Here is a 25,444-nt window from a genome sequence, read left to right as displayed (position 1 = left end):
CATGAGCCAAGCTTGCCAGATAGGAATTGAAGTGGGAATTCTGGTTGTTTTTCTTCCTTCCCTAATAATGGATATAGTTATTCACAGCACACCTAACCACTGTTCTTTCACTGTTAAAATGATGTGATTTCATTTATACATTTGCATAAGACCATAAAACCACAAGACATAGGAGAGGAAAATTAGACCATTCAGCCCATCAAATCTACTCCACCATTCAATCATGGCTGATAAGGTTCTCAACCTCATTCACCCGCTTTTTCCCCGTAACTCTTGATCCCCTTGACAATCAAAAGGAGATTTGCCTCTTGATGCATCTATTATTGTGCACTTTCAATTTGGTGACAGCATACATTTCTGCACCACTCAAGTGCAAAAATGCATGCAAGTTGTTTGATTTTAAGGTAATTGCTGCGATAATTGCAGAAACTGTAATAGGGTGTATCAAATCAAGGGAAAGTATTAATCTTTTAATCAGGTGAATAATACCTGTAAATTTTCCATTGCATTAATTGCAGCAATGTTTGAGAGATACATTTTCTTTTACGTTTGTGGTGTAATGAAAATAATGCCTCCGTTGTTACTGCTAATGTATTCTGCCAAATTGAACATGAACATATTTAAATCACGGAAGCATTATGGTGCAGAAGGAGGCCATTTGGTTCTTTGTACTTGCAGCAGCTCATTAAATGGGAACATAATCTTGTGCCAATCTCCTGCATTTTCACTTTATCTAGCATGTTATTTGTATCCAAATAATCATTTGACACCCTACTGAATGCCTCGGTTGAACTTATCTCAATCACATGTCCAAGCAGTGCATTCCATACCTTAATTACTTACTGAGTGGGGAAAAAAAACTTGCCTCACTTTACCTTGCTTCTTTTGCAGATCACTGTGAATCAATGCCCTTTAAGAGCAGGAACAGTTTTTCTCTGTCTGTTCAATCCAGCTCACTCATGATTTTGAAACCTCTATCAAATCTCCTCTTAGCCTTCTTCTCTCTAAGGAGAACAGTTCCAACTTCTTTAATCTATCCTCATAACAGAAGTTTCTTATTCCTGGACCCATTCTTGTAAACCACTTCTGCATTTGCTCCAATGCATTCACATCCTTCCTTTCGCGTGACACCCAGAACTGTACACAATATTTAAGCTGAGGTCCAACCAGCGTCTTATACAAGTTCAACATTTCCTCCTTGCTCTTGTACTCTCTGTCGCTGCTAATAATATCAATGATACTATTTGCTTTACTTACTGCTCTCTCCATCTGTCGTGCGTTCAATAATCTGTGCACATACACACACAGGTCCCTCTTCTTGTGCATGTCCTTTAGAATTGTAACTCCTAATCTATATTATTTTTCAATGTTCTTCCTAGCAGAAGCTTAACACAAGAGTTAAACCTGATTCTCACAACTGTGAGATGCTCACCACGTAGAAGTATTTTCACAATGCACCATTGAAACATATAACTTTAGATTGAAATGACTACCATGCACAAAACTGAATTTCTGTAGATTTATGTATTGTCTTTTGAGTTATCAAACAGTTAAAATTGAATGCGATCTGTGGGGGATCCAGGACGTTTGTGTGCAAAACAAACAACAAAGTGTCTTGTCAACCAATGGTACTGAAAAATCCTAACTGAGTTATGCAGAGATAAAAGCAGGAAATGTAAACTGTAATATTTAATCCAATTTAAAATTATGTACCAGTGGTAAGATAAGGACAGAAAAATATAAATGGAATTAAGAAAGAGGTGTAAAAAGAGAAAGAGAGAAAAATTATGCAAGTAGCCATTTTTAGTTCAGTAAAATCTTTAAAAATAATTGAAACCTGAAGAGTTGAGACTTCAAACTTTTAATAGTACATTTTCAGTATCAAAGAGGATGTTAGATGATATAGATATTTTCTCAAAATCACATACTTAAGTGGACAAGACTTAAGTTGCTGGTGCATTTAGAAGGAAGTACTGTAATCTCACACTGCTGTATTTTATTGTAAATACTTAGTGTTTTATTGAGGCACTGGTGTGACACAACTTACAAAGGAGTGGGAGAATGTAATCAATAACTCCTCAACTTCTATTTATAATTATGCTTGATGTGAGAAGTCGCAGCTTCATTTATTCCTTGACATTACATTCTTACTACAAACATTAAATTCCTGTAACTGGACGATCTTAAAACCATTTTTAGACAAGCTATAAAAAAGTTAACAAATGAAAAAAATCAAATATGTATGACTAAATTAACATGCAAATTTCAACTCAAATTTCTCTGTTGCTAATTTCTGCAAAATATTAAAAAGTAAATTATTGCTCTAATGTATTGCTACATTGCAACGTACCCTGGCTGGTGTACCAAAATGTAAATCTCGCGGTTATGTTTTATTGCATGCTACTTTCATAATTATGTTGATGAACGTAAGGTCCTATCCACATGTTTCCAGTTTAACTAGTTTATCATCTGTAAGAGCAATTTGTCAACAAGTTGGCTGCCAAGTTTGTTGACTAAATAGCAGTGAATGTGGAAAACATTTTAACCCACTCAAATCCTATCCACTAACATAAAGTTAAAATTGTGTCAAAAAATAATTCAACCTCCATGAATAACTTTGGGATGTCCTCCGTATGTAAGAGATACATATAAGGCCATGCAACTGAGTTTTCGTAACACATTGGCGATAGAGGGAGGGCTGGAAGAAGTAGCAATGGTTCTCATTGGGAATGGAACTCAAGTCTTCCCACGGCGATGCCAAATTATCAGTGGTGGGTAGGCTGGTGATTTGGCCACTCCCTGGATTGAGCCATGTAAATGGTAATTTAAGGGCCACTTCTCGTAATCAGCAAACATTCTGCCCTTTTTCTTTCAATCCCAGCACCATTTTCTTTGGAAATAGTATATTTGAGGGCTTAGAGCATATTGGAGGGCATCTGTCATGTGGAAAGACTGTAAATTGTTGTGGTCTGCCAGTGGGCTCTAGGAAGATACTCAATAGTGCTGCTGGTATCCCTTTCCCCCTGAACACCATAGCCTGGGTGTGAAGCTTAACATCCCCCATCCATAGTGAACATGCACTTTCAGGCCACCCAGCCACTGAGATGCCCTTTCCTTGGAGCTGCTGCCTCAGCAATAACAACCACGCGCAGTGGCATGTCTCAGACTGCTGAGCCTTCTGACTGAGTTGGCTGATCTTGCGGGCTTGTCACTGCTCTTAATTGGACAGTAGCTTCAGTGTCAGCCTCATAATTGGCCACAACCAGTAGTATGCCAGCCAGATCCTGCCACCAAATGAAGTGAATTCAGCTCCCATTTTCATCCTCTGAAGTGGCTATACAATTTAGCCCAAATACTTTAACTCAGATTTGTTTCTGTGAGTAAAAACTTATTGATGGATAGGGACAGCATTTAAAAATCAGCATTATTAGTATAACATTAGATACTGAAAGTATTTTCTTTTCCATTTACTTCAATTTTATTTAAAACCTGGACTTATGACTAACTGCTATTAAATAAATATTGACTTATTGTTCCTTTTATGTTCCTGACTGACTTGTTATCTAAGATAACAAGGTGTAGAGCTGGATGAACACAGCAGGCCAAGTCGATGAAGGGTCTAGGCCCGAAACGTCAGCCTTCCGGCTCCTATGATGCTGCTTGGCCTGCTGTGTTCATCCAGCTCTACACCTTGTTACCTCAGATTTTCCAGCATCTGCAGTTCCTACTATCTCTGACTTGTTATCTATTTTGCTTTTATTTCAGATTGTGACATAATTGCTCACTTCCACTATGTAGTTAGTACGCGAGGCAAGAGAAGCTCCTTGCTCAGCAGTCAACAGCCTAATTGATGATTGTCTGTAAACTAACAGAGCTGCCTGTGAAATTGATAGTGTTGAGACCAGTTCCTATAATTGGAATAATAGTCATAGAAATCAATTACCATGTTGAAGATTTTCATGGCCTATCCCATTAGCCTTCAGAAAAGATGGCAAAATGTGTAACAACTGTTGATTGGTTGGAAAAATCAGTCACTGAGATGGAGATTTTCATAGACCACACCATAGCTCTCTGAGGAACAAGAGGCAATGTGAGCACTAAAGGAGGGACTTTTATCTGCCTATTGATTATTAAAGCATTAGTATAGATTTACATTTGAAAGGTTAGACGTACATTTTAGTACTGCAAATGATTTAATGCAGCAGCATAGCTATGTGAGGTATTAACATAACATGGCTGTAATAAATCACATTACAATCACTACTGTAACAAACTTAAAGACTTATTCTGTGCTTTTTATATTCACAACAAGCTTGCTTTGATATTGCACATAAAGCAGAGCAAAAAGATAAAACATTATTTTATTTTAGCAATGTGATTGTCAGTAGGAAGTTGTCAAAATTTGCTAACATTCAAGATTATATTTCAGTTTGATTCAAAGCTTAATTTTAGGAAGAGGATACTATTTCCAAAGAAAATGATGCTGGGATTGAAAGAAAAAGACAATGAATACCTAATTTCTGAACACATGTTTTTAGTCAACAAAGGATGAATTTAAAATTTCCTTATTGCCTCAGCCTAACATTCAAAAGAACTACAAATGAAAGGGTCATGGAAGAGATGGTAATCAGCAAGGTTCACTGTATGATGTATAAAAATAATTTTATTTTTTCAAAGAATCAATTTAAAAAGAGAAGGATCATTAAAAGATGTGATGAAAAGAATTCTTGCTGATAAAAATAATTGTATCGTTTTGATGAGAAGCCTGCAAATTGTTAATTGCAGCTGATGTATCCAATATATCCTTCTTGAACATTACATTTCTAAATAGATATGTGAAAATTCCTGACTAACAAATAGTCCTCTTACAACCCCAGTGCCCTTGTAGTGCAGTGTTGTGTCCCTACCTCTGAACCAGGAGACTTGGGTTCAAGTCCCACCTGCTCCAGAAATGTGTAATAACATCTCTGAACAGGCCAATTTGAAAAATACCTCCTTTTACAATGCTGTAATGTCCCAGAACCCGATAGACATGCACAATGGCAAATCAGTTGTAAAAATATTCAGAAAAGATATTCAAGACAAAAAGTCCAAATTTACACCCAAGGTTTGAAAGTCAAGATGAGAAATTCATGACTGAGTCATGAGAGACCTATTTGCATGTATTTACATTTCATTAGTACTTAAGTGTACCTCATTTACATGCAACACTCACACGCAAAGGAGAGAAACAAGATGGTGACAATTCCCAAAATGAAAGTTACAGCAGGTACATGGTGCCTCCAACTCCTCCACACATTCATCTTGGATAGCAGTCCCCAACAGCCCAGAGTATTCAGCACAGGCAGTGATCACCCACATCTACCATCTACAGAGTTTGGCATTAGATACATATCAGTCTTACCACATAATCATGGAAAATTTCAGACTCACTTGGAACACAGTTCATCATTTTGATATTGCACTTGGGAGTACACCAATACCTTACATTGCAATGCCATAGCCAGGCTGCTTTGTGCACAATGACAGGTACCTAGCTTAGCATCAGAACAGGGCACATCTCAGGGCTGCAAGCTTGCTCTCTTAATACTCACTCACTTCATGCATATTTGGTTACAGGCAGCATCTCTTCATTGCCTTGCCTCTTTACGCTTTGCTGCCTCATTCAGAATTTAAACTCTCCCAGTAATTCAGTCTTGCCTTGCCTTTTATCACAGACACCAAGCCAGGCAGCTTGTCACGGTTGTCAGCAATGATCAGTCAAGGGAGTGGACGTGTTGCTATACGGTTACATTTTCAGAATATACTAGTGGCTTACATGGCAAACACACTTCATGTGCTTCAGGCAAGGGTGACTGTCATCAGTCAGGGGATGCCACCAATCATTAAGGGCAATATCCAATTTCAATACCAGGACTTGGATGTGGACAGTTAGCCGCTTGGGTGGCTATGGTTAGGGGTCCCATATCACTAAAGTTCAAGCAGTGGGCCACATTCAGTCCTGCAGGTCTAGTGCAACTAGTGAGGGGAAGAACGAGAATCAGTTAAAAAGCTAAAAAGATCAGTCAGGGGTCCAGTCTTTCCAAGTCACTCAGAGGGTTGGATCATGGTCAGACCTGGGGTCTGCTTACTGAAAGCCAAGGGGAGGATTATCAGGGGCCAAAGCTGGGTGGAGATGACAATTTTGGCTCTGCAAGGTAGCGTGCTAAGATGACAATAAAAATCAATGCAGAAAGATAAGGATCATGGAAAGATGGAATGTAAAGAATTCATACTGACATAAGATATTTGTGTCACTCTGGTGAGAAGCTGAAAATTGTTAATTTCATCTGATGTATACAAAATATCCTCCTTGATGATTGTATTTCTAAGTTGACAAATAGATTCCAGGTGAAAGTACTTGACTGGCAAATTGCAGTGTTACTGAACAGCCATATGCTATATCAATGTCACATCTTCAGAACAGCAGCAAACAATGCAAACGCACTACATGTGCTTCAGACACCATTCTGGCTAATATGCAGATGGGACAATAATTGTGAAGGGAGGTGACTCAGCACGTAGAGGTGAGGGACAATAGAGCACATGGGCTACTGGTGGTTGGAGGGCTCATCGACGGTCACCACCATCCTGGCTTCAATTGTGGAATGGTGCAGTATAACAATTGGCATAGTTATGCAAGGAGCCAGACATGAATTTAAAAGTTGGGTGGGAACATATGGAAGCTCATAATTAATTGTGACCCAAATGTAAATATAATCCAGTCCATTCTTCCAGCAGGGCCATTGTGGACCATCTGATAGATCTCCTAAAGCTGAGGGTTTGATTATTAGATTGGCCTGGGTGAGCTTTGTAGTAAAGTCCAGAGAGTGTGTGCCATGTTATCTTTGCATGCTGTAACCTATACAACTGCAGCAGGCAGGAAGCAGACGTGATAGATGCTGAAGAGCTGGCATAGTGGCAGCAGTCTTCCAAGGAGGAAAATGAGGACATTGTCATTGCACAGTAGGAGCGTCATCTTCAGTAAGACAGAATAGTGCAGCATTGGGTGCAACAAGAATGACAGGACTTAACTGACATCTGATTTCAATAGATATAAATTGGCTTAAGTCATCATTTATTAACTATAAAGTGTTGCTGCTCATTTTTGTTTCTAAAAGCCAACGCCAATCTGTAATACGTTATGGCTTTTCTCTTGATGGGACACTAGCTTGGAGCAGATATTGCACTATTAGATTGACATTTTGGCATTTGTATTTGACTATAACGAAAGTCAGTAGATGGGGTATTCTCCTAGATGATCAATTCTGGCAGCTGGTGATATTTGCTTCTTCTATCAGAGTGTGGTTTTGTGTAAAGTTATCTGATATGGTTCACTACCAACAATCCTCTTTTGTCTTGGGCTGATACACTGTTTCACGAAAGAGGACTTACCACCACAGAGCATCTACAGAAGGGGTCACTTTTCTCAGATAACAAGAAGATTTATTGCCTTATAGTAGAAAAGACATTTGATCAGGGATAATTACTAAGACATTAGGAAGCTGGTACAGTGGTTGGTTAGGTCAGTTGGCAATGCAGAGTGATGCCAACAGCACCACTTCAATTCCCCATACTGGCTGAAGTTACCATTAATGTCTCACCTTCTCAACTTCCCCCCTCCGCCCCAAGGCGTGGTGACTCTCAGTTTAAACCATAACCAGTCATCTCTCTCTCTAATGACAGAAAACCCTATGGTCCTCTGAGACTATGGCAACTTTACTCTTCTTCCTATCACTCAAGTTTGCAGAGCACACATTGGTAGTCACAAACACAGTCAAAGAATAATAATTATATTTCAAGCAGTTTGGAACATCCCAGGGACATGACCAGTGCTACATGAATATATAGTTCATTATGTTATATAAATCTCTCTATTATCTCACATCACCCCGTTTCGGTAATCTCCTCGTGTTTTGTCAAAACACGTTCACTTGGAAACCACTTAATGGGTATGATTAATTCAAGACATTTCTTCCCACTTGGGAGAAGGTATACTTAACAAAGTCACATGTAACTGTCTTAGCTACTCTTCCCTAGAATTTTGTCTAAGAGATTGCGGTCAGGATCTGTTGTAAGAAAGAAATACAGTAGACTGACAGATAATTACAAGTTTCTATATTGCTTTGTTCATTGAGTTGCTATGTAGTAAATCAGATAATCCCTCTTTAAATCTGGTAAGCTAGGCATCTACAAGCATTCACAGAAAATGTTGGTGCAACTCAGCAAGTCTGGCAGCATCTGTGACGTGGACCAGGGTGTCCCTCCAGAATGCTGACAGTGGAGAGGACAAAAAGATGTTTTTGTGGTCACATCCTGCTGGAAATGGTGGAAATGTCAAGGATAGATCCTTTGCATGTGGAGACTAGTGGAGTGGAACACAAGGACACAGAAACTTCCGTGACACCCTGACCCATGTGTCTGTCACTCCTATACTTACTCTTCCATGGCACCTTTGCATGCAATTGTAGAAGGTGTAACACTTGCTTATTCACCTCCTCATTATTAAAAGCCCCAAACACACCTTCCAGGTGAAGCAGGATCTTATTTGTACTTCTTTCAATCTTGTCTACTGTACTCACTGCTCACAGTGCACGTCCATCAAATTGGCAAGACCAAACACAGACTGGGTGACAACTGTGCTGAACACCTCCACTCTGTCCATCGGATTAACCCTGATCTTCCAGATGCTTGTCATTTCAATAAATCAACTTGCTCCCATTCTGACATTTCTGTCCTGTGCCTAAAACAATGTTCTACAAGTATAATAAAAACCTAAGGAAGAAGACCTCATTTTCTATTTAGGCACTTTACAGTCTCCTTCAAAGCTTCCTCACCCCTCCTCTTCCTCTGTCAAAAGTATATATTAAAAATTTTCTAATCCTTTTAACTTCTGAAGAAGGGTCAGATCAGACTCAAAATGTCAACTCTGTTTCTCTCTCCAAACATGCTGCCCAGACCTACTGAGTATTTGTTTCAGATTTCCAGCATCTGCAGTATTTTGGTTTTATCCAAAAGTATTCAATCTTTATTGTCTGTGTGCTGTTTTGAAGAAGTAGACTGGGCTTTCAACTACTCCAATTCTCCTGCTCCAGTTTGTAGTAGGATCTTTATATTTTTCTAGTCATTTTTTCATCAAATAACTTGATCAGTCAAGGCTGTTTCAGATACCCAAAGTAAATTAGCAGAAAATAATACCTCTTCGTTGATTTCAGAATATGTAGGGACCTCTTCAGTGATTTGAATAATATTACTAATTCATGGGCAATTAGCATTTAGTTATGGGCATTTTTATGCTATTTATCTGTGCTTTCAAAGAATGATGATGTAAGACCACTGTGTAATTAGGACAAGCAGCGTTGTTTAAGGATCTCCTACATGGCATTTAAGTTAGAAATTGTCTATGGCACAATACGGTGAAAGAGCAGTCCTGTATTGGAAGGAAAGGAAATTGGAGGAATGAGAACATATGATTCTTTCAAATAATAGTTGGTTCAAAAACAACACTGGCGCAGAAACTGGATCGAATCCTCCCCCCAAATCTAAGATGATGCGCAATGCGGGGAAGAAAAGGAAATTGCAGGACAAGAAATACAGCTGATGTCATTTGCAAAAGCCACCAAGTACAATAGGTGTGGAACTATCCCAAATTTCAACATTAATTTTCAACCATAATTAGGTACTCATTAAAGACCTACTGGTAACGGTCAATATTTAGCTTTAAATTGGAGCAGCAACTACTGAACTTGATGAGTAAGTATTCATTCTAGATTAATTCACCCAGCGGCAGTAATACAGAATCATTTTCATAGCTCAACATTTTTCTAGCTGACTCAGAGAAGGCTTCATCAAAAGTCAAATTGCATGGACTGCAAGATCAAGAGGATGATAAATGGCACTACTTCAATTTACCAAGCAAGTACCAGAAAATGGTACAGTGGATATAATGAAGATGAAAGTGCACAAGTACAATTGAATGCTTGTTAGAGGGTGATACTCCCCAACAACTAGAAACTTTGAAACATGCATTTAAAAGATCCATTGTCAAATTCACAATTGCTAGAAACCTCTCATGTAACTTAATGAGAACAATGACTATACATTCTATTATCAGAACAGCAAATACTAATGCTCAATGAAAGGATAATTTGATGTAAATATTGTGGTACTGCTTGTGGTGACTAGTACAATTTTGCCCAGATTTTTATTTTTTTCTTATCACATTAAAGGGTAAAATTAAAGCATCAGCGATGGAGAACTGATTTTAGCCATTCATTTTGATTACTGTAAGTGCACATCTCACAATTTCATTTTATATCCACTGATCTCAGTGATGCAAGAAAAAAGAACATACAGTGCCTATTTTAAGGATCAGCATCTCTCACCTTCCCAGTTAGCACTGTATCAATCACTGGTAGGATAATGCAGATATTATGAATGCACAAATTTTAAGTAATCAACACAGAAATATTGTTTTAAATATTAAATTTCTTTGTGATTGAATCATTGCAATTAATCTTTGTTCACCTCTTGCCATTTTGGTTCTTCATCTCTTTCCATCTAGACTATATAATTCATTTCTTTTACATCAAAACTATATCAAACTAGAATTGATATATTGGCAACATTTTATTGACCAATCAAATCTGAAGCATTATCAAGTAGAATGTTACAGCTTTTCTTCTGATATGTTTGGAGAAGGACGGGCATTTAATTAAGCTGGATCGTGGCATATCTAAACTCTATCACATTGCTAGCAGATGTGTCAGGGGTGTGAGGGCTCCTGGTCAGACATCCCACTCCACCGCCCATCGAAGCCCTTAACTGGCTAATTACTGATCACTTAAAGACATCATCCCACCGTCACTGGTATAACATAGTGGCTGCGTCATCATAATAATGATGCAAGAAAGGCCTGCTCATCATCTCGTGAAGGTGTGGGGGAGTCTCCTCGTCCAATGGCAGGTGGCATAACGTCAGGAAGGCATAGCTACTGAAAGGTATCCCCCAGCCTTCCTGTCTTCTACATGTGTGACGCCTGTGATTCCAATGCCCCCCCCCCTTCAATGTCCCGCAGTGATACCCTTCCCAACATTACCGAAATGTGGCTTGGGTCAATCCTCAATTCTGGGCCTTTTGTAGGTGCCATTCTCGCAGAAACCACAGCCTCCTCAGTTCCGCTGCTGTTTAAAGGTATTGCTGCTCCAGGTAGATGGGATTTCCAGACACAGAAAAGGTCAAAGGAGAGGGCTGCTGGTGCTAATTAGCCACCTGAATGGCACTTAATACTCCTGAGGATCAATTGGGATCTCTCGTCAGCTCTTCAGCCAGCGGGAAAAACTGCTAGTGCCTTCATAAAATACAACCCATTGAAAACAAATTCTGAATTCAAGGAATACCAGACCTCCACTTATGATACTCTCAAATTCAATAACATAAAGTAAACATGTTATGTCTCAGCTCCATTGTTACTTTTCGTTTGCTTATACCTTAGCTTTAGTTTCAATTTTATCCGAGTAATGAATGCCATGGAATAACAAGGCAGCTATTTTAGGGAAAAGCTAATCACCTCATGGTTGGGTCCGTTTTGTGAGAGAAACTCAATCACTTCAGCAACCATCCACTCGGTTAAAAGACTGAACTGAATAGTTTTTACCTCCACATTTTCATCAGCCTACAATAATGATTCTAGCACAATTAACCTACATATTATGCCGTATTTGCAAGGACTTTCTGGATAGTTTGACGTGTTTTTATGGCTGAAAAGGCATTTCCTCAAAAGAATAAAAAGCCTGTGTGAACCACTTACAACATTCTTAGTTTCGAAGTAAGTGTCAAGTTGAAATGAGTTTATTTTGATTTCAGCAGACATGTCCAAAATGTCTTTTATTATTTTTCTTCTGGGAAAGAATGAAATAAATTTGAAAAACAAAGACTTTTGAAATGGATTTTTAAAAAATTATTACTCGCATTAATTTCTTCAAAACAGATTGGACAGCACAAAACCATATTAAATGAACAATTTTTTAAACTTCTAGAGGACAATTTTTAGAAGGGATTGTTAGAAACTAACATACTTTAGCTTGAATGCATAGCAGGGCAGAGCTGCTGCTCTGGTTCAGTCAGGAGATTGAGTCCAAATCGTGCCTGTAATTGTGCCAATCAGGTTACAGTTTTAAGTTTCCATTCAAATGGATTTGCATAGCCTCAAATATAAAAATTCCACAAACCATCATAACCGGTCAGTGCAATGTCACATAATCTTTTCTTCACTTCAAAAAAAATTGGCATATTTCAAAGCTGTAACTGATGCATTTTTACTAATAAAATTGAAAGTGGATTACCACAAAAAAAGCACTCTTACTAAGTAGCCAGTCCTTTGAATATCAGCAACCTGATTTTCCATCACTAAAATTGAAGAAAAAAACTGAACCATTTGCTAGTTTCATTGGTGCACACCAGTCAATTTCTTTGCAAATTCAACATTGTTTTAATATGTAACAGCACTCAAACATGCTAAGTAATCCACAAACAAATGCAACTTATGTCCTGCTCAAACTGGCACAATGGACAAAAACTCACTGTCCTCATTACTTCAGTCTAGGAGCATATCCAATTTTGTGAATCGGCTGGCTTTGAAACAAAAGATTCTCCAATCAACGCTTAAGATTGCAGAACTTTATTTTGCGCTCGATGTAACTTGCACTAGGAGTTTCTGCCATCTTTGGCATTGATTTAGCTGATTTTATCCAAATTGTGATGATAAAACTAGCGGAAACTCTACGCCCAGGTGTTTTGCAGAGACACAAGCAATTAAAGAACAGGAAAACAGCACTTGGAATGCTCACATGAATTGCTCCATGGAGAGAAACTGAAGCAAAACCAAACAACATTAGTCTCCCATGATAACGGTACAAGGGAGTTAGTGCTGCCTGAATGAGGCAGCTTGCAGACAGAGACACAAATATATGCAATTAAAGAGCATAGCAACAACTTAAGTGATGTTGTCCTGTTAGCTCATTAAGCAGGATACAAGTCTTGTGAGGACAAGAATGCAAACAACTCCAGGGGGGATCACCCCCGATAACCTCCAGCAATTTGACTAGAGCATTGACAGGATAGACCAGTACCACAAAAAAATTACAACAAAACAAAGAATTGATCTCTGATCGGAGGACTAAGAAAAACATTGCGTACCTAAAATGTTGAAACACATGTATAATTTTACATCAATTACCAAAAGTTGATTTTCCTTGGTGTTGCAATACAAATAAAACATAATTATGAAGGCATTTTATAAATCACAAGTACAAATTATGAGTTGTTTGAAGCGTATGGAATCTTTTTTCTCTCATAATGAGTGAAACTACCACCACGTGGTCTGCAATTTGCTAGAGAATTACACAACATTAAAAAGATCAGTGTGAAACAAAACCTTTCCTCTTCAAAATGATCAGTGTCCTCAGGTGTTCATTTCCTATTTTGACTCAGTGCCAGGGATGGATAGCATTTAACACCCACTGTTTATCAAGTTCTCGAAATCCAGGCAGAGCATTACCAAATTCAAAAGAACATCTACCATCGTGATAAAGAATGTCCTTTCACTCAATGTTAAAAGAGTACATCTGCTGCAAGTTTCAGATGGCTTTTCCAAATTAATGCCAAATCACAGCCAATATCATGATTTGTACCTGTAAACACTAGAAAATTACTTTGCTAGGATGATAATAGCTATCCAGAAGAACATTTCACTCCAGCTTAGAGAGCTGGATTCAGTTTTTTGAGCCCAATGCATATTTTCCTTAACAAAGTTACAAACACTTTTAAATGATCAATCCTGAAAGGAAATGAGCCTCAAACATCTGCTCAGAGCAGCTATCCATCCCTGCATCAGGCTGCACATTATCAGTTGACTTAAAATAATAAAACTGCATTGATCATAATCACAATGGAACAAAACATCAAATAACGTCACAGTAAATCATTTTATAAAATTGAGCCTACCAACTGCATCTTATAAAAAAAGTCTATTTTAGACTACATCTTATTTTGGTCTGCATTCTCCACATCACTGTAACAAAAATGACAAAAAAATGCACATTACCAGTTCACGGGGTTACTATCTGCCATTCATCCAGCCACTTATTAATGTAAAATTCACTATCACATGTAGCCCCTTATTAACAGTGATGTACATTCCTTCAATTAGTTAGGCATCCTAGTGGGTGATCCAGTGAGTTTGGGTTTTTTTTTTCTGAACACGCCAAATAATGCCCTGGTAATTTAGTTTTAATTACAGCATTGGTTATCATTGCAGTTCCTTTTAAGTGTTATTCATTTCCAGTATTTCTCAAATGCAATCATAAACCTATTGGTAACTCTGTCTGGCTATGTGGCATTTCCCTATTGTTACTATGGAAAATCTACCTTCATGATCTAATTTCTTGAAAAAGTAGAGTGAAAGAGAGTGGATACCTTGAAATCTTAGGAATGGGCTATCGTGTCCAAGCAAATTGTTTCAACTGAATATAAAATATTTGAGGAAGTGCTTGTGCTGAACGTTTTAGAAAACAGTGGAATAGAAGTCCAGAAATTCTTTGTTAAAACGTCAAGTTTATACAAATTCATTTAAGGGAACTGCATAGTGCAGTTTATTTCTTACGCTTTTTTTGTTAAAAAGGAAAATGCACTGTTGCGACAATTCAATATCCTTTGCAAACAGACAATTTTATAGCAATATTATTAGAATCAAAACAAAGGATGGTATTAAATGGAGGCAACTGGGATCTTGCCTAAATCCTGGAGAGCCAAAAAAGCATTCTGCTGCTTCTTCTCAGGCAGGCAAACTGAATCATGGGCTGTTCAGGCATTTAAATATATACAGATGGACCTTCCTCAAGTTCAAGAATTCTGGGGGGGGTCCCATATGACAAGAGCTGCCAGATAATCAGAGGCTGACAGCTCTATTGTTTGGCAGTGCCATCAGTGAGGCAGTTGATACTGGTACGACAAGATTCTTTGGAGGGCTGAGGCAGTCACTGGATGCCAAGCTGCAGATAGGTATTGGTGGGAAGGGGATTGGCAGCACAGGCAGAAAGCACATTTAAGTCCCAATGGCTCCACACCTGTTATTCTCAATGCCAAGTCCCTCAATCAGGCACAGCTCCCTCCCCTCCCCCAACAACAAGCAATCTGCACACTTTTGCTTGCCATTTTATAGAATCATGGAATCATAGAATCCCTACAGTGTGGAGGCAGGCCATTCGGCCCATCAAGTCTACATCAACCACACCACCCAGACGCACCTCCTTATCCTATCCCGGTAACTCTGCATTTCCCATGGCATAATCCTGCATCCAGCCTGCATATCCCTGGAGACTATGGGCAATTTAGCATGGCCAAACCACCTTACCTGCACATTTTGGATTGTGGGAGGAACCTGGAACACCCAGAGGAAACCCACACAGACACGGGGAGAATGTGCAAACTCCACACAGACATGTGCCCAAGGGTGGAATTGAACCCGGGTCCCTGGCCCTGTGAGGCAACAGTGCTAACCACTGAGCCATACAGACAAGCAACATTACGAAGACTGAAATAGGTTTTCACGCATGCTTAGGATGAGGCACTTATGGGGGCATTAATTCTTCACTTAACATCCTCAATTGGCCAAAAAAATGGGAAACAGGTCCACAGATCTTAATCAACAATGTTTAGTCAATATGGAGGCATCGAGGCACCCACATCTCATCCGCCCACTGATTAAATGTCCCTCCATTACCAAAATCACCATGGGGAGGGCTTAAATTATACCCAAAGAATTGCCAATTAGGATCAGGAAGTAAGGTGTAGGGCTTGGGATATATCTAAACTTAGTTATCACAGCATCCTTTTATATTTTACCCTCAAGCCAGGATAACATGGATAATTTCCTCAATTTAGTTCATGATGGTGAGATAGATTTTCAAGTTCATAATCATTGTGCAAGGGCAGACATCCAGCATGTCCATTAAAACTGGTTTGCTATTGGCAACCTTCAGTAATTCGTTCGTCAAAGGCATATTTCTAACAGCTGCTGAAACTTGCAACCTCCAGAGTTTCGAACCTCGATTCAGAAACAAAGGTTAATGATAAGCTGCAAATGTTTATGATGATTTGTTGAACTATCAGATTCGTTGATAATATATTAACCAAGCTTTCAATCTTAAGAATTTTGGAGAAAATAATTAACTCCTTTCCAAACTGCTGTTTTGTTCAGAGAATCAAATAGGTAGAATGTAGAAAAGCTAGTCAACAAATCAGTTGTTGTACTACAGTGTCATGTATACAGACCTCAGGTGTATTCAAATTGATGTGAAAATGAGACAATAATCTATCTTAATTTTGTTATATCGTTCAATGTTATTGTGATTCTTTAGACTATGTTTATATTGCCCCTTTTGTGTCATTAGCTTTCGACACTTTGTACAACATCAATGCTGCTTGCTTCAGATGTTTAGGTATCACAGAGCTAGTGACAACCCTGAAATAAAACTGCAGGATTCACTAAGATGGTTGCTGAGAAGATTGACTTTTGACTGATGATAAGCTTTAATGAACTGGCAGGAATCCTCTCAGATTGTCAGGTTTCAGATGTAAACAATTCTAGAATTACACAAAGCTAATATAAAAGCAGCTGCAGAAGACTTTCATGATGCATGAGAGCCTCTCCAGGAGGTTCTCTTGCACTGCTTTCAATTCCTGAACACTGCAATATAAATCCATGCAAAAATTCTGCACATAGCAAAACTTGTTAACCTTGACTTGGTAACATGTCACTTGTTAATAAGAAAATTCATTTCGCGTGGATGTTTTGTATGAAGCAAACCATTTATCATTTGTATTTGATTACTTACAATGTGAAGCTGTAGGTAGTCTCCAAGCCCTGCAGAACTATCTACACGCACCAAAATGGCATCTTTTACGTGTGTGTCAAATCCCACAGCCAGTCTGTCTGCTCGGGTGCTTGGTCTGTCATTAGGGGGCCATGTATAAGTGATTAGTCCACCACCTCGGCTAAAGATGTATGTTGTGCCAGCTGAGAAAAGAAAATATTTATTTTCAAAAGATTGCCTTTTAAATATACAGTGTAGGATCAATAAAAAGCTATTTAGTCCTCAATGGATTACAATTATCTGTACAAATGCATACCTGAAAATAATTTATATTGTAAATATGTACATTGTTTAAATTATGCTACATTTTTATGTGTCTAAAATGCATAAAATATGTAAACTGCTCTTGATACCAACATTTCTTAAAAATATTCCCATTGACACACCGACGATTGCCCTTTTATTTGAACCTTTCACCAGTGTTGTGTAAACTCTACGTAGCACATATTGCAAAGAATAGACGCATACGTTATAAATGATTATTATGGATTCCAGTTGATGCTCAAAGACTTTATTAAGTGATGAGCCACTTGGCTATGTTACCCACTATTATAAAGAAATCGAACTCCTGCATGGTGTTAGTAAGTCACCTCAGGCAGGGATGCCTAATGGACTATGAATGCCACTGGCAGATTGGTTTTGTGCTCTGTGAGCCTCGGAACACTAAGCAACAGAAACACAATAGATACAAAGATCTCATCATACACATCTGATTTATAAATCAGATGGAAATGGAGATACTCCTGTGGTGTCACACAGTGATTCAAATTGGCTGATCATCTCCTACTGATTTATGATCAGTATGATACGTCAACAAATAAATGTTAACTACCTCCTGCATTTGTTGGAGATCTCAGCCCAGAATTTAGGAACTCATAAATCATTCTTGTAACTTATTTATTCTTCTGAAACCCACTTCCTCTTTGAAGTCAAAGGCTAAATCCAGAGAATTTGATTTAAACTCGGAATAGGAGTGAAGGAGGACTGAAGTAGGCAGTCAGTCTAGTCAGGAAAGAAATTATTCAACTGTGTCTTTGGGACCGGTGGGAAGGATTGGGAACTAGATCAGAAGCTAGAATCCAAGGGAATGATCCCTGGCAGAAAGTAAGTGCTCAGGGTTGGAGTATAGCTGTCTTGTTGATGCCAGTCAAGACAGTAATAGACTGAGATGAGGTGTTGGTTCTTCTGGAAGCTAAGGGAACATCTTGCTCCTCCTGAAACTCAAATAAACGACATAGAGGTAGCATTCCAGAAACATCGGGGCCTCTTATGGCCACTGTGCAGCTCTCTCCATGGTTTAGTTGTCATGGTGAATTTCATGTGGGCCTACAAAATACAGAAATTTAACATGCTGTTGCAGTACTGATTATATCATCAGGCTGCAGCTATTAGATTTAAATTGAAGGCGCCTTCAGCCGGAGTTTCAAACTGGCCTCAAACTTCAGTAAAGATGAAATGTCACTGAGTGAAAATGATGCAGCCTAAGGGCAGAAAACAAACTCAGGCAATTTTAATTCACCCATGCACTGCATCCACTGGGTGAAATGGAAATCTGATTTTGATCAATTGCTGTTGTTTCTGGCCATTTCTCTTGTGTTAAACCTGGTTTTGTAGTTACGGCAATAATACGCTCTTTCAACTTCTCTCTTGATCAGATAAGACAATTTCAAGAATCTAATGTGACTGGAAAGAATTCATTAAAATTCATTTTATACCATTTACATGAGATCTCCTCCCACAAGATCATTGTCACCAAATAGTACCACATGCACATTTCCAAAGAGAAAAATGTACATCACGCAGCCTCATCGTTGGACCCACAGGCATGGAAGGGAGTTTGGTACTAAAGTGGGAAGCCGAGACAATGTTTAATGGTTACATTAATGCAAGGGTAAAGGGTGATCACTGTTTCAAAATTCCACAAGATTGAAATCTATGTTATACTGGAGAACCATTTAATTGCAGGTTTATTTTCGTGTCATGAAACTGTAAAGAAAACCTCAAAAGTGATTTGAAAATTATGTTCTTTCCCCTGTATTTTCCAAATATTTTTATCCAATTTATCGTTCCATATTCTACAGTAATTCCCCAACTAAGAAAGCAAGCAGATAGACAATTTGATACATTCAACCAGCTGCTTGAATGTGCGTGAGACAGGGATGTGATAATTCACCCTCCTATTTTTCTTTATCCCTCAAGGGAAGTGCTTTGCATGGTTCAGCATCTCCCCAGCGTTTTCCACGTGCATGTGGCCAATAACAGAAAAGAACCCATATCTTACCACTCTCCAGTTCAATACAATGGTGCACGCAAGCACTGTGCTACTGAAGCAATCAGCAGCCCATGGAACCCAATGATTAAAATGTGAAAGAAAACAATTTCATCAGTCCTATATTAATTTAGTTAGTTTTGTCTACATTGAATAGGTTAACTTTAAAAGTATCATTTTTATACATTGATCTTTACCTACCTTAGAGAAGTATTCGCAAATTTTTGCAATATACAGTTGTGTTATATCTTGTTTTGTGATAAATGTAGACTTTCCTGGCACACAGCTGTGACTCTAATGTCACCATGTACTGTTGCAGCACAGCACACTAAAGGGAATCAATGTGAATGAGCTGTTTACGTCTCATTCATGCTACTGGTGAATGGCCATCAAAAGTTAAGTTCCATCTATTGAGTGGAAGCAGAGTTTGACAATATTTCTTATCAAACACCAGAGCAAAAATAGGGCATAAAATGCTCAGAACGGACAAGTCGCTGAATATTTGGCAGGTGCAGTGAGTTGGACACTTGCCTTTAACCTCCAGAGTCTTTCAAATCCAGCCAGAATTGAGTGGTTCATAGATTATCATTTTTCTGGCTTTAACTGTTCTAAAGGAAATGCCTTGGTATTGTACTAGTTGAGATCTTATTACGCCTGGGTCTCCTAATTCAACACCAATTGGCACTTAATTGACAATCTCACTCAGAGAAGCAAAAACATGGTTGTGGTGGAAAACAAAAGGTTCAGAGTTGAGCTGCAAGCTTACCGTTATTACAAAAGGAGTTTTTTGTTGTGTACAATTGAAGAAGTGTTTCCTGAAGATACTTAACTACTACAACTGGGCAGGGGGCCGGGGAGTATTTTAGCCACCAGCGCTGAGTGAATTGATGTCAGACGGAAGGTAAAAAAAACCTCAAACCTGACCCCACATCTCTTTCAACATACAATTATAGGATTACATACAGAGGATATATGGTACAAAAAGAGGCTGTTCAGCCCTATCTGCTTACGCAGCCAAGAAAATTCTACTTATGCCTCTTCCCATGTTTGTTCCCCTGCATTTGCCATCCTAACTCACTATTTCTTTCTCTCTCATAGATTTAGCCATCTTTCCCTTAAATGCATCCATACTGTTTACTTCAAACATTCTATGTGGTACTAAATTCCAAATTCTGATCTCTCTTTTTGTAAACAAAAATACGTTTTCCTGAATTTTTAATTGGATTTCTTAGTGAATATTGATAGCCTCCAGTTATGCACTTTCCCAAAAGATGAAACATTGTTGTGTATACACTCTATTAAACTTAAAGATCTCTATTGGGCCACCCTTCAGTCTTTTTTTTCCAAGACCAAAGAAACACAGGCTGTTCATCCTTTCCCTATATGTATACCTATGCATATCTGGTATAATACCTGAAAATCTTCTCTGCACTCTATCTCGTGCCTCTATATCCTCTTTATGATATGGGACCAAAACTACATGCAGTATTCTAAGTGTGATCTATCCAAAGTTCAATATAGGTTTCCTTTAATCCTTGCCGACTTTTCAATCCTAACTTTCTAAATATAAGGCTGAGAGCTTCGTTTGCATTTTTTTTCCAATTCTGCCCCTTTGTTCTTTTAGCTCACCTAAACGTAAGCCATTCAAATAATAAGTTACTTCCCTATTCTTCCTACCAAAGTGTACCCTTTCATACTTACCTGTGTTATATTTTGTCCATTTTGTATGTTTATTAATATCCTCCTGAAATATGTTGTAGTGTACCTCTGTATTGACAATAGTCCCTAAATGCCTTTCCCAAAATTCAAGTTTGGATTTTCTCGTTGAGAACAGGAAACAGGAGTCGTGAATCCATCTCAATTCCAAAACCATTCTGAGAGGAAAACAGTCACAGTCTTTAGAATTTTCACAGAAGTTCTCTCATAACAAGTGGAATTAGTTTCAATTATTAACAGTAAGGCAGGCTGTCAAAAGCTACAGGGTCAATCGGGGTGGAGGGCTGTCAGCTTCAGATAAGGAGCAGGTGCCAGCAGAAGGTAAACAATTGCTTTGATATGGAAGCACCCTCTCATCATTTTGTTTTAAAGGTTTATGTAGAAAACATATTCACAGCTGCCAAACTATTACTGTTGGTGGTGGGCCTGGGGACAGATCAGGCTACAAGGTGACCTTTGGTGATTTTTGTCCCCAAACAGGTAGAGGGGACATATAGGCTTGTCTGGAGTGTAGGTTTCCCCCTCAAGAGCTGTGTATGTTTGCCTGCACTCATTTAAACTGGCTCCCACCAAATGAGGAAACTGAAGGCCAATTACAAAGCTCCAGTTGGCCTCCTTTAATGTGTCCTTAAAAAGGTTCTAAATTGGCTACCTGCCAGGAACCTCCATTCCTAACTTCATTGGTGCCTGAAAATCAAGCCCTTGGTATCTTTTACTCATGTATAAATTGTGTTTTTGAAATCAAAGCCCATTAACGTAAATTATAAGTAGTGGCAGTTCCACAAGAGATCCTTGTGCAACACCACTTTCAAACTTGTGCCACTCTGAAAACGCGTCTTTTACTCTTATGTTTTCTGTTTTGAAGCGAACTAGTAATCCATTCTACCATTTGTCACCTGACTGAGCATTCCCTGACATTATTCATAAATCTATTATGAGGCACCTTCTCAAAATTCTCTTTAGAAATCCCCCACACAAAAACCCATTGACAATTTCAACGTGTTCAGTAAATCCTCCAATCTCCTACACACCCCAGCATTCACTCATCAGTTGTGTTCCTGCTCCTATTGGCAGCCAGTCTCTGAACTTGGCTGGCTGTCAGGCATGCAATCTGTTGAAAAACCAAAGCATCCAATACATTCAAAATTTCCATTCAGAAATCTTCCTCTTGACCCAATTCATGGTCTTGAGAAAATATCAGGCCTGGATGTTCAAAAGAAATTCATGTAAAAACCTTTTGAACAAAGATTTGTGTACTGCTGAAAAAAAGGACATTTGGTCAAACTGTTCATCTTGCAATCTTTGGGGCAATTCACTAAAAGTACAAGTATAAAGGAGAAGCAACATTCATACTGTACGAGAAGAGAATGCTGATTGGTTGGTGAGTGAAATCTGATTGGTAGAGGCATTGCCATGGAAAATGCATCAGTTCCTGATTGGAACATGTGAACAGCAATAGGCCATTCTGCCTGCCCCACCACTCAACATGATCATGGCTGACTGAACATTTCAATGTGTTTTAGCCACTCCATCCCCATATCCCTATACACAGTGCTAATCAGAAATCTTTAAATCTCTACCTTTAACTTACTCAAAAACTGAATATCCACAACAAATCGATGGCTGAGGTTTCCAAAGGTTTGAGTAAAAACAATCCTTCTTATCACAGACTAAGTAGCATCCCTTTTATTTTTAAATTGTACCCACTCGGTCTAGACTCCCCAGCCAGGGAAAACATTTCACCTGCATCTACCCTGCATATCCTTTAAGTATCTTTTATTTTGCAATGAGGCCACCTCTCGTTCTTCAAAACTCTGGAAATACAGGCTCGGTTTTATCTTCCTAGGACAGTCTGCCATCCTGGGAACAAGACAGGTGAACCTTTGCGTGTTTTTGTGCGACTGTTCTACGTCATTTTAATATAGACATGTTCACTTCTAGTCAACCTGCTATTGGAAGGATGTTGTGAAACTTGAATGGGTTCAGAAAAGATTTACAAGAATGTTGCCAGGGTTGGAGGTACGGAGAGAGGCTATACTGGCTGGGGTTATTTTCCCTGGAGCATTGGAGGCCGATGGACGACCTTACAGAGGTTTATAAAATCATGAGGGACATGGATAGGGTGTTGGAAAATTGGGTAGAGTATTTGTGGATTGGAAGGCAGGATGTTAGAACTCGATGTTTGTAAAATGATGGGGCGGGGGGATTAGTGTGTGGTCCCTTTAAAAGATGATGTGCTTTATCTGTGCTTACAGATTATAAAAAAATGTCTAAGGGCAGTTTGTTTGTTGCAGGTAAATAGAGAGCTCCTGAAATGGAAACATTGAAATTGAAACAAAGGCTGTATGGTTAGCAATCCAGGCAGCGGTTTTGTTTTGTTAGCAAGGCAACCAGTTTGAATATCAGCCAATTAATTTAAACCAGGCATTTAGAGGCTAAAAAACAATTAAATTTAAATCTGATGGTTTTGGCAACGTAGGACCAATCCGATTGTAAGAAAATGATAGGTCATCAAGGGTATAAAAGATGAGAGAATTTGGAGAATTGTGTGGGAGCACTGTCATCTGAGATAGTTAACTGTCATCAGCTCTAAAGAGAAAATAAAAAAAAATCACTGGCTCTCTCAGAATAACCATCATCTAAATAAAGGCACAGTGGCACTCTCAGCTAATATTCCTGATACAAGAATTTGACAGACAAAGGTCTTACTGACTGAAGACCAGTGGAGAATGCACAGAACACTCAGGAAGATGCATCTTGGCTGGAATTTAGAGTGATAAGGTGTTTTTTTTTAATTATTTTAGTTGCTATAAGTGTGATTTATATTTATTGGAACAGCATACCATTAGAATTTTGTTTTATTTAGGAATAGTTAGCAATTAAGGAGGAATTATTTGGTTTGTTAACAGTTCAATTAATTTGTACACTATTAGAGTGAGATAAATGAATTGTTACTTGTTGATTATAGAGTGAGTAAAAGAAGTTAATTTCATTTAACCATTCCTTTATAACAGCTTGGGGGTGCGAGGCAGGTTATACCACTTTTCACTCTATTTTTAGCAGATTATAGGGTGAGGCAAGCCTCTGTGTGTGTTTTTGTTTTAGTTATTGGGGTTTTATAACAGGTTGGGGGCTCGTCTGGGATCTGGCCAGTTCATGTCCATGATCTGAATGGATTTAGACAGATTTGAACAGATTTGGGGCATGAAATGTCTTAGAAGATTTACGCAGACTTGGGGATTAGTATCCTAAATTTTTTAAAAAAACTTTATTGAGAAGTGGAATAATTGTTTAATTTCGATTGCTTGTTGTTGGTTAAATCAATATGGGGAAATGGCTCTTAACATGACTAAAGAGGTTCTGGAAGTTGAAGATGCTTTCCAAATTTGCCAGGAAAGTTTAGCAAGACAGAAAAAGGAGAATTTTTTAGAATTAGCAGACAGTCTGGAATTGGGTTTAACTAGGGATAAGAGGAAAGGTGATATTGTAAAGGAGTTAGTCAAGCATTTAGATATTCCAGAGAAACAAAGTGCAGTGGAGTTAGAAAAAATAAACTGCAAACAAGGCAACAGGAGTTAGAAAGTGAACTTAAAAGGTGGGAGTTAAAGAACAAAGAGCAAGAAAGGGAAAGAAGAGCTAGGACAGAAGAGAGAGAAAGGGAACCGCAACAGTTTGAATTATAGTTACAAACAGATAAAAGACAAAAAGAAAGAGCAGGATAGCTGACTTAAAATAATGGTAATGAAGGTAGAAGATAGGCTTATTTAGGAGAAGGCTGATGATGAGCAGACCCATCGTAGTCAAAGACCTTTATAGGGATATATAAATATGTCAAAATATTACCAAAATTTGATGAAAAAGATGTAGAAGCCTGTTTTCATTTCCTTTGAGAAATTGGCTAAGCAGATGAACTAGCCAGAGACTGTGTGGGTAACATTAGTTCAGACCAAATTGATAGGCAGAGCTAGTTAAGTGTTTGCAGCATGGTCAGAGGAGGTCTCAGGAAAACATGAAGAAGTAGAACTGGCTGTTCTGAGTGCCTACAAATTGGTACCAGGAGCATATAGAAATATATGGAGAAATATAAGGAAGGAACCAGGTCAGACGTATATTGAGTTTGAAAGAATTAAACATAACAACTTCGATGGATGGGGAGAACATTAAAGATTGAAAAGACATATGAGGATCAGAGAGAGATTATTTTGCTGGAGGAGTTTAAAAAATCTCTTCCAGCAATGATAAGAACTCATGCTGAGGAACTGGAAGTTAAAACGTGAGAAGAGTTGCAGAGATGACAGAAGAATATGCATTAGTGCATAAATCAAAATCTAGCTTCCGACAGCAATGCCATTCCATGAGGGATAGAAATTAGGAAAAGAGGGAGATCCTTCAAAGAAAAACAAAAAGTAGATGACACCGGGAACAGTTTACCACATGTGAAAAGAGAAACTCAAGTGGGTGGAAAAGGGTTGAAAGACCTCAGGAG

General features: G+C 38.5%; 1 protein-coding gene across 3 annotated transcripts in view; it reads right to left on the bottom strand.

Moving 5' to 3' along the window:
• nrxn1a (neurexin 1a) overlaps nt 1-25,444 on the bottom strand; it is a 1,567,205-nt gene that overhangs the window by 368,442 nt on the left and 1,173,319 nt on the right. For 2 of the 3 annotated variants that reach the window (XM_048601292.1, XM_048601293.1), the window contains one exon: nt 16,935-17,116. In XM_048601292.1, coding sequence (XP_048457249.1) covers nt 16,935-17,116 — 182 coding nt within the window. Of the gene's footprint in view, nt 1-839; nt 883-16,934; nt 17,117-25,444 lie in introns of all 3 variants that reach the window. The other variant, XM_048601291.1, reaches the window with a different exon arrangement.

Source organism: Rhincodon typus, chromosome 9, assembly GCF_021869965.1.
Source record: "Rhincodon typus isolate 14 chromosome 9, sRhiTyp1.1, whole genome shotgun sequence".
Lineage (NCBI taxonomy): Eukaryota > Metazoa > Chordata > Chondrichthyes > Orectolobiformes > Rhincodontidae > Rhincodon > Rhincodon typus.
The sequence above is the reverse complement of the archived record's forward strand: the minus strand, read 5'-3'. Positions and strand labels throughout refer to the sequence as shown.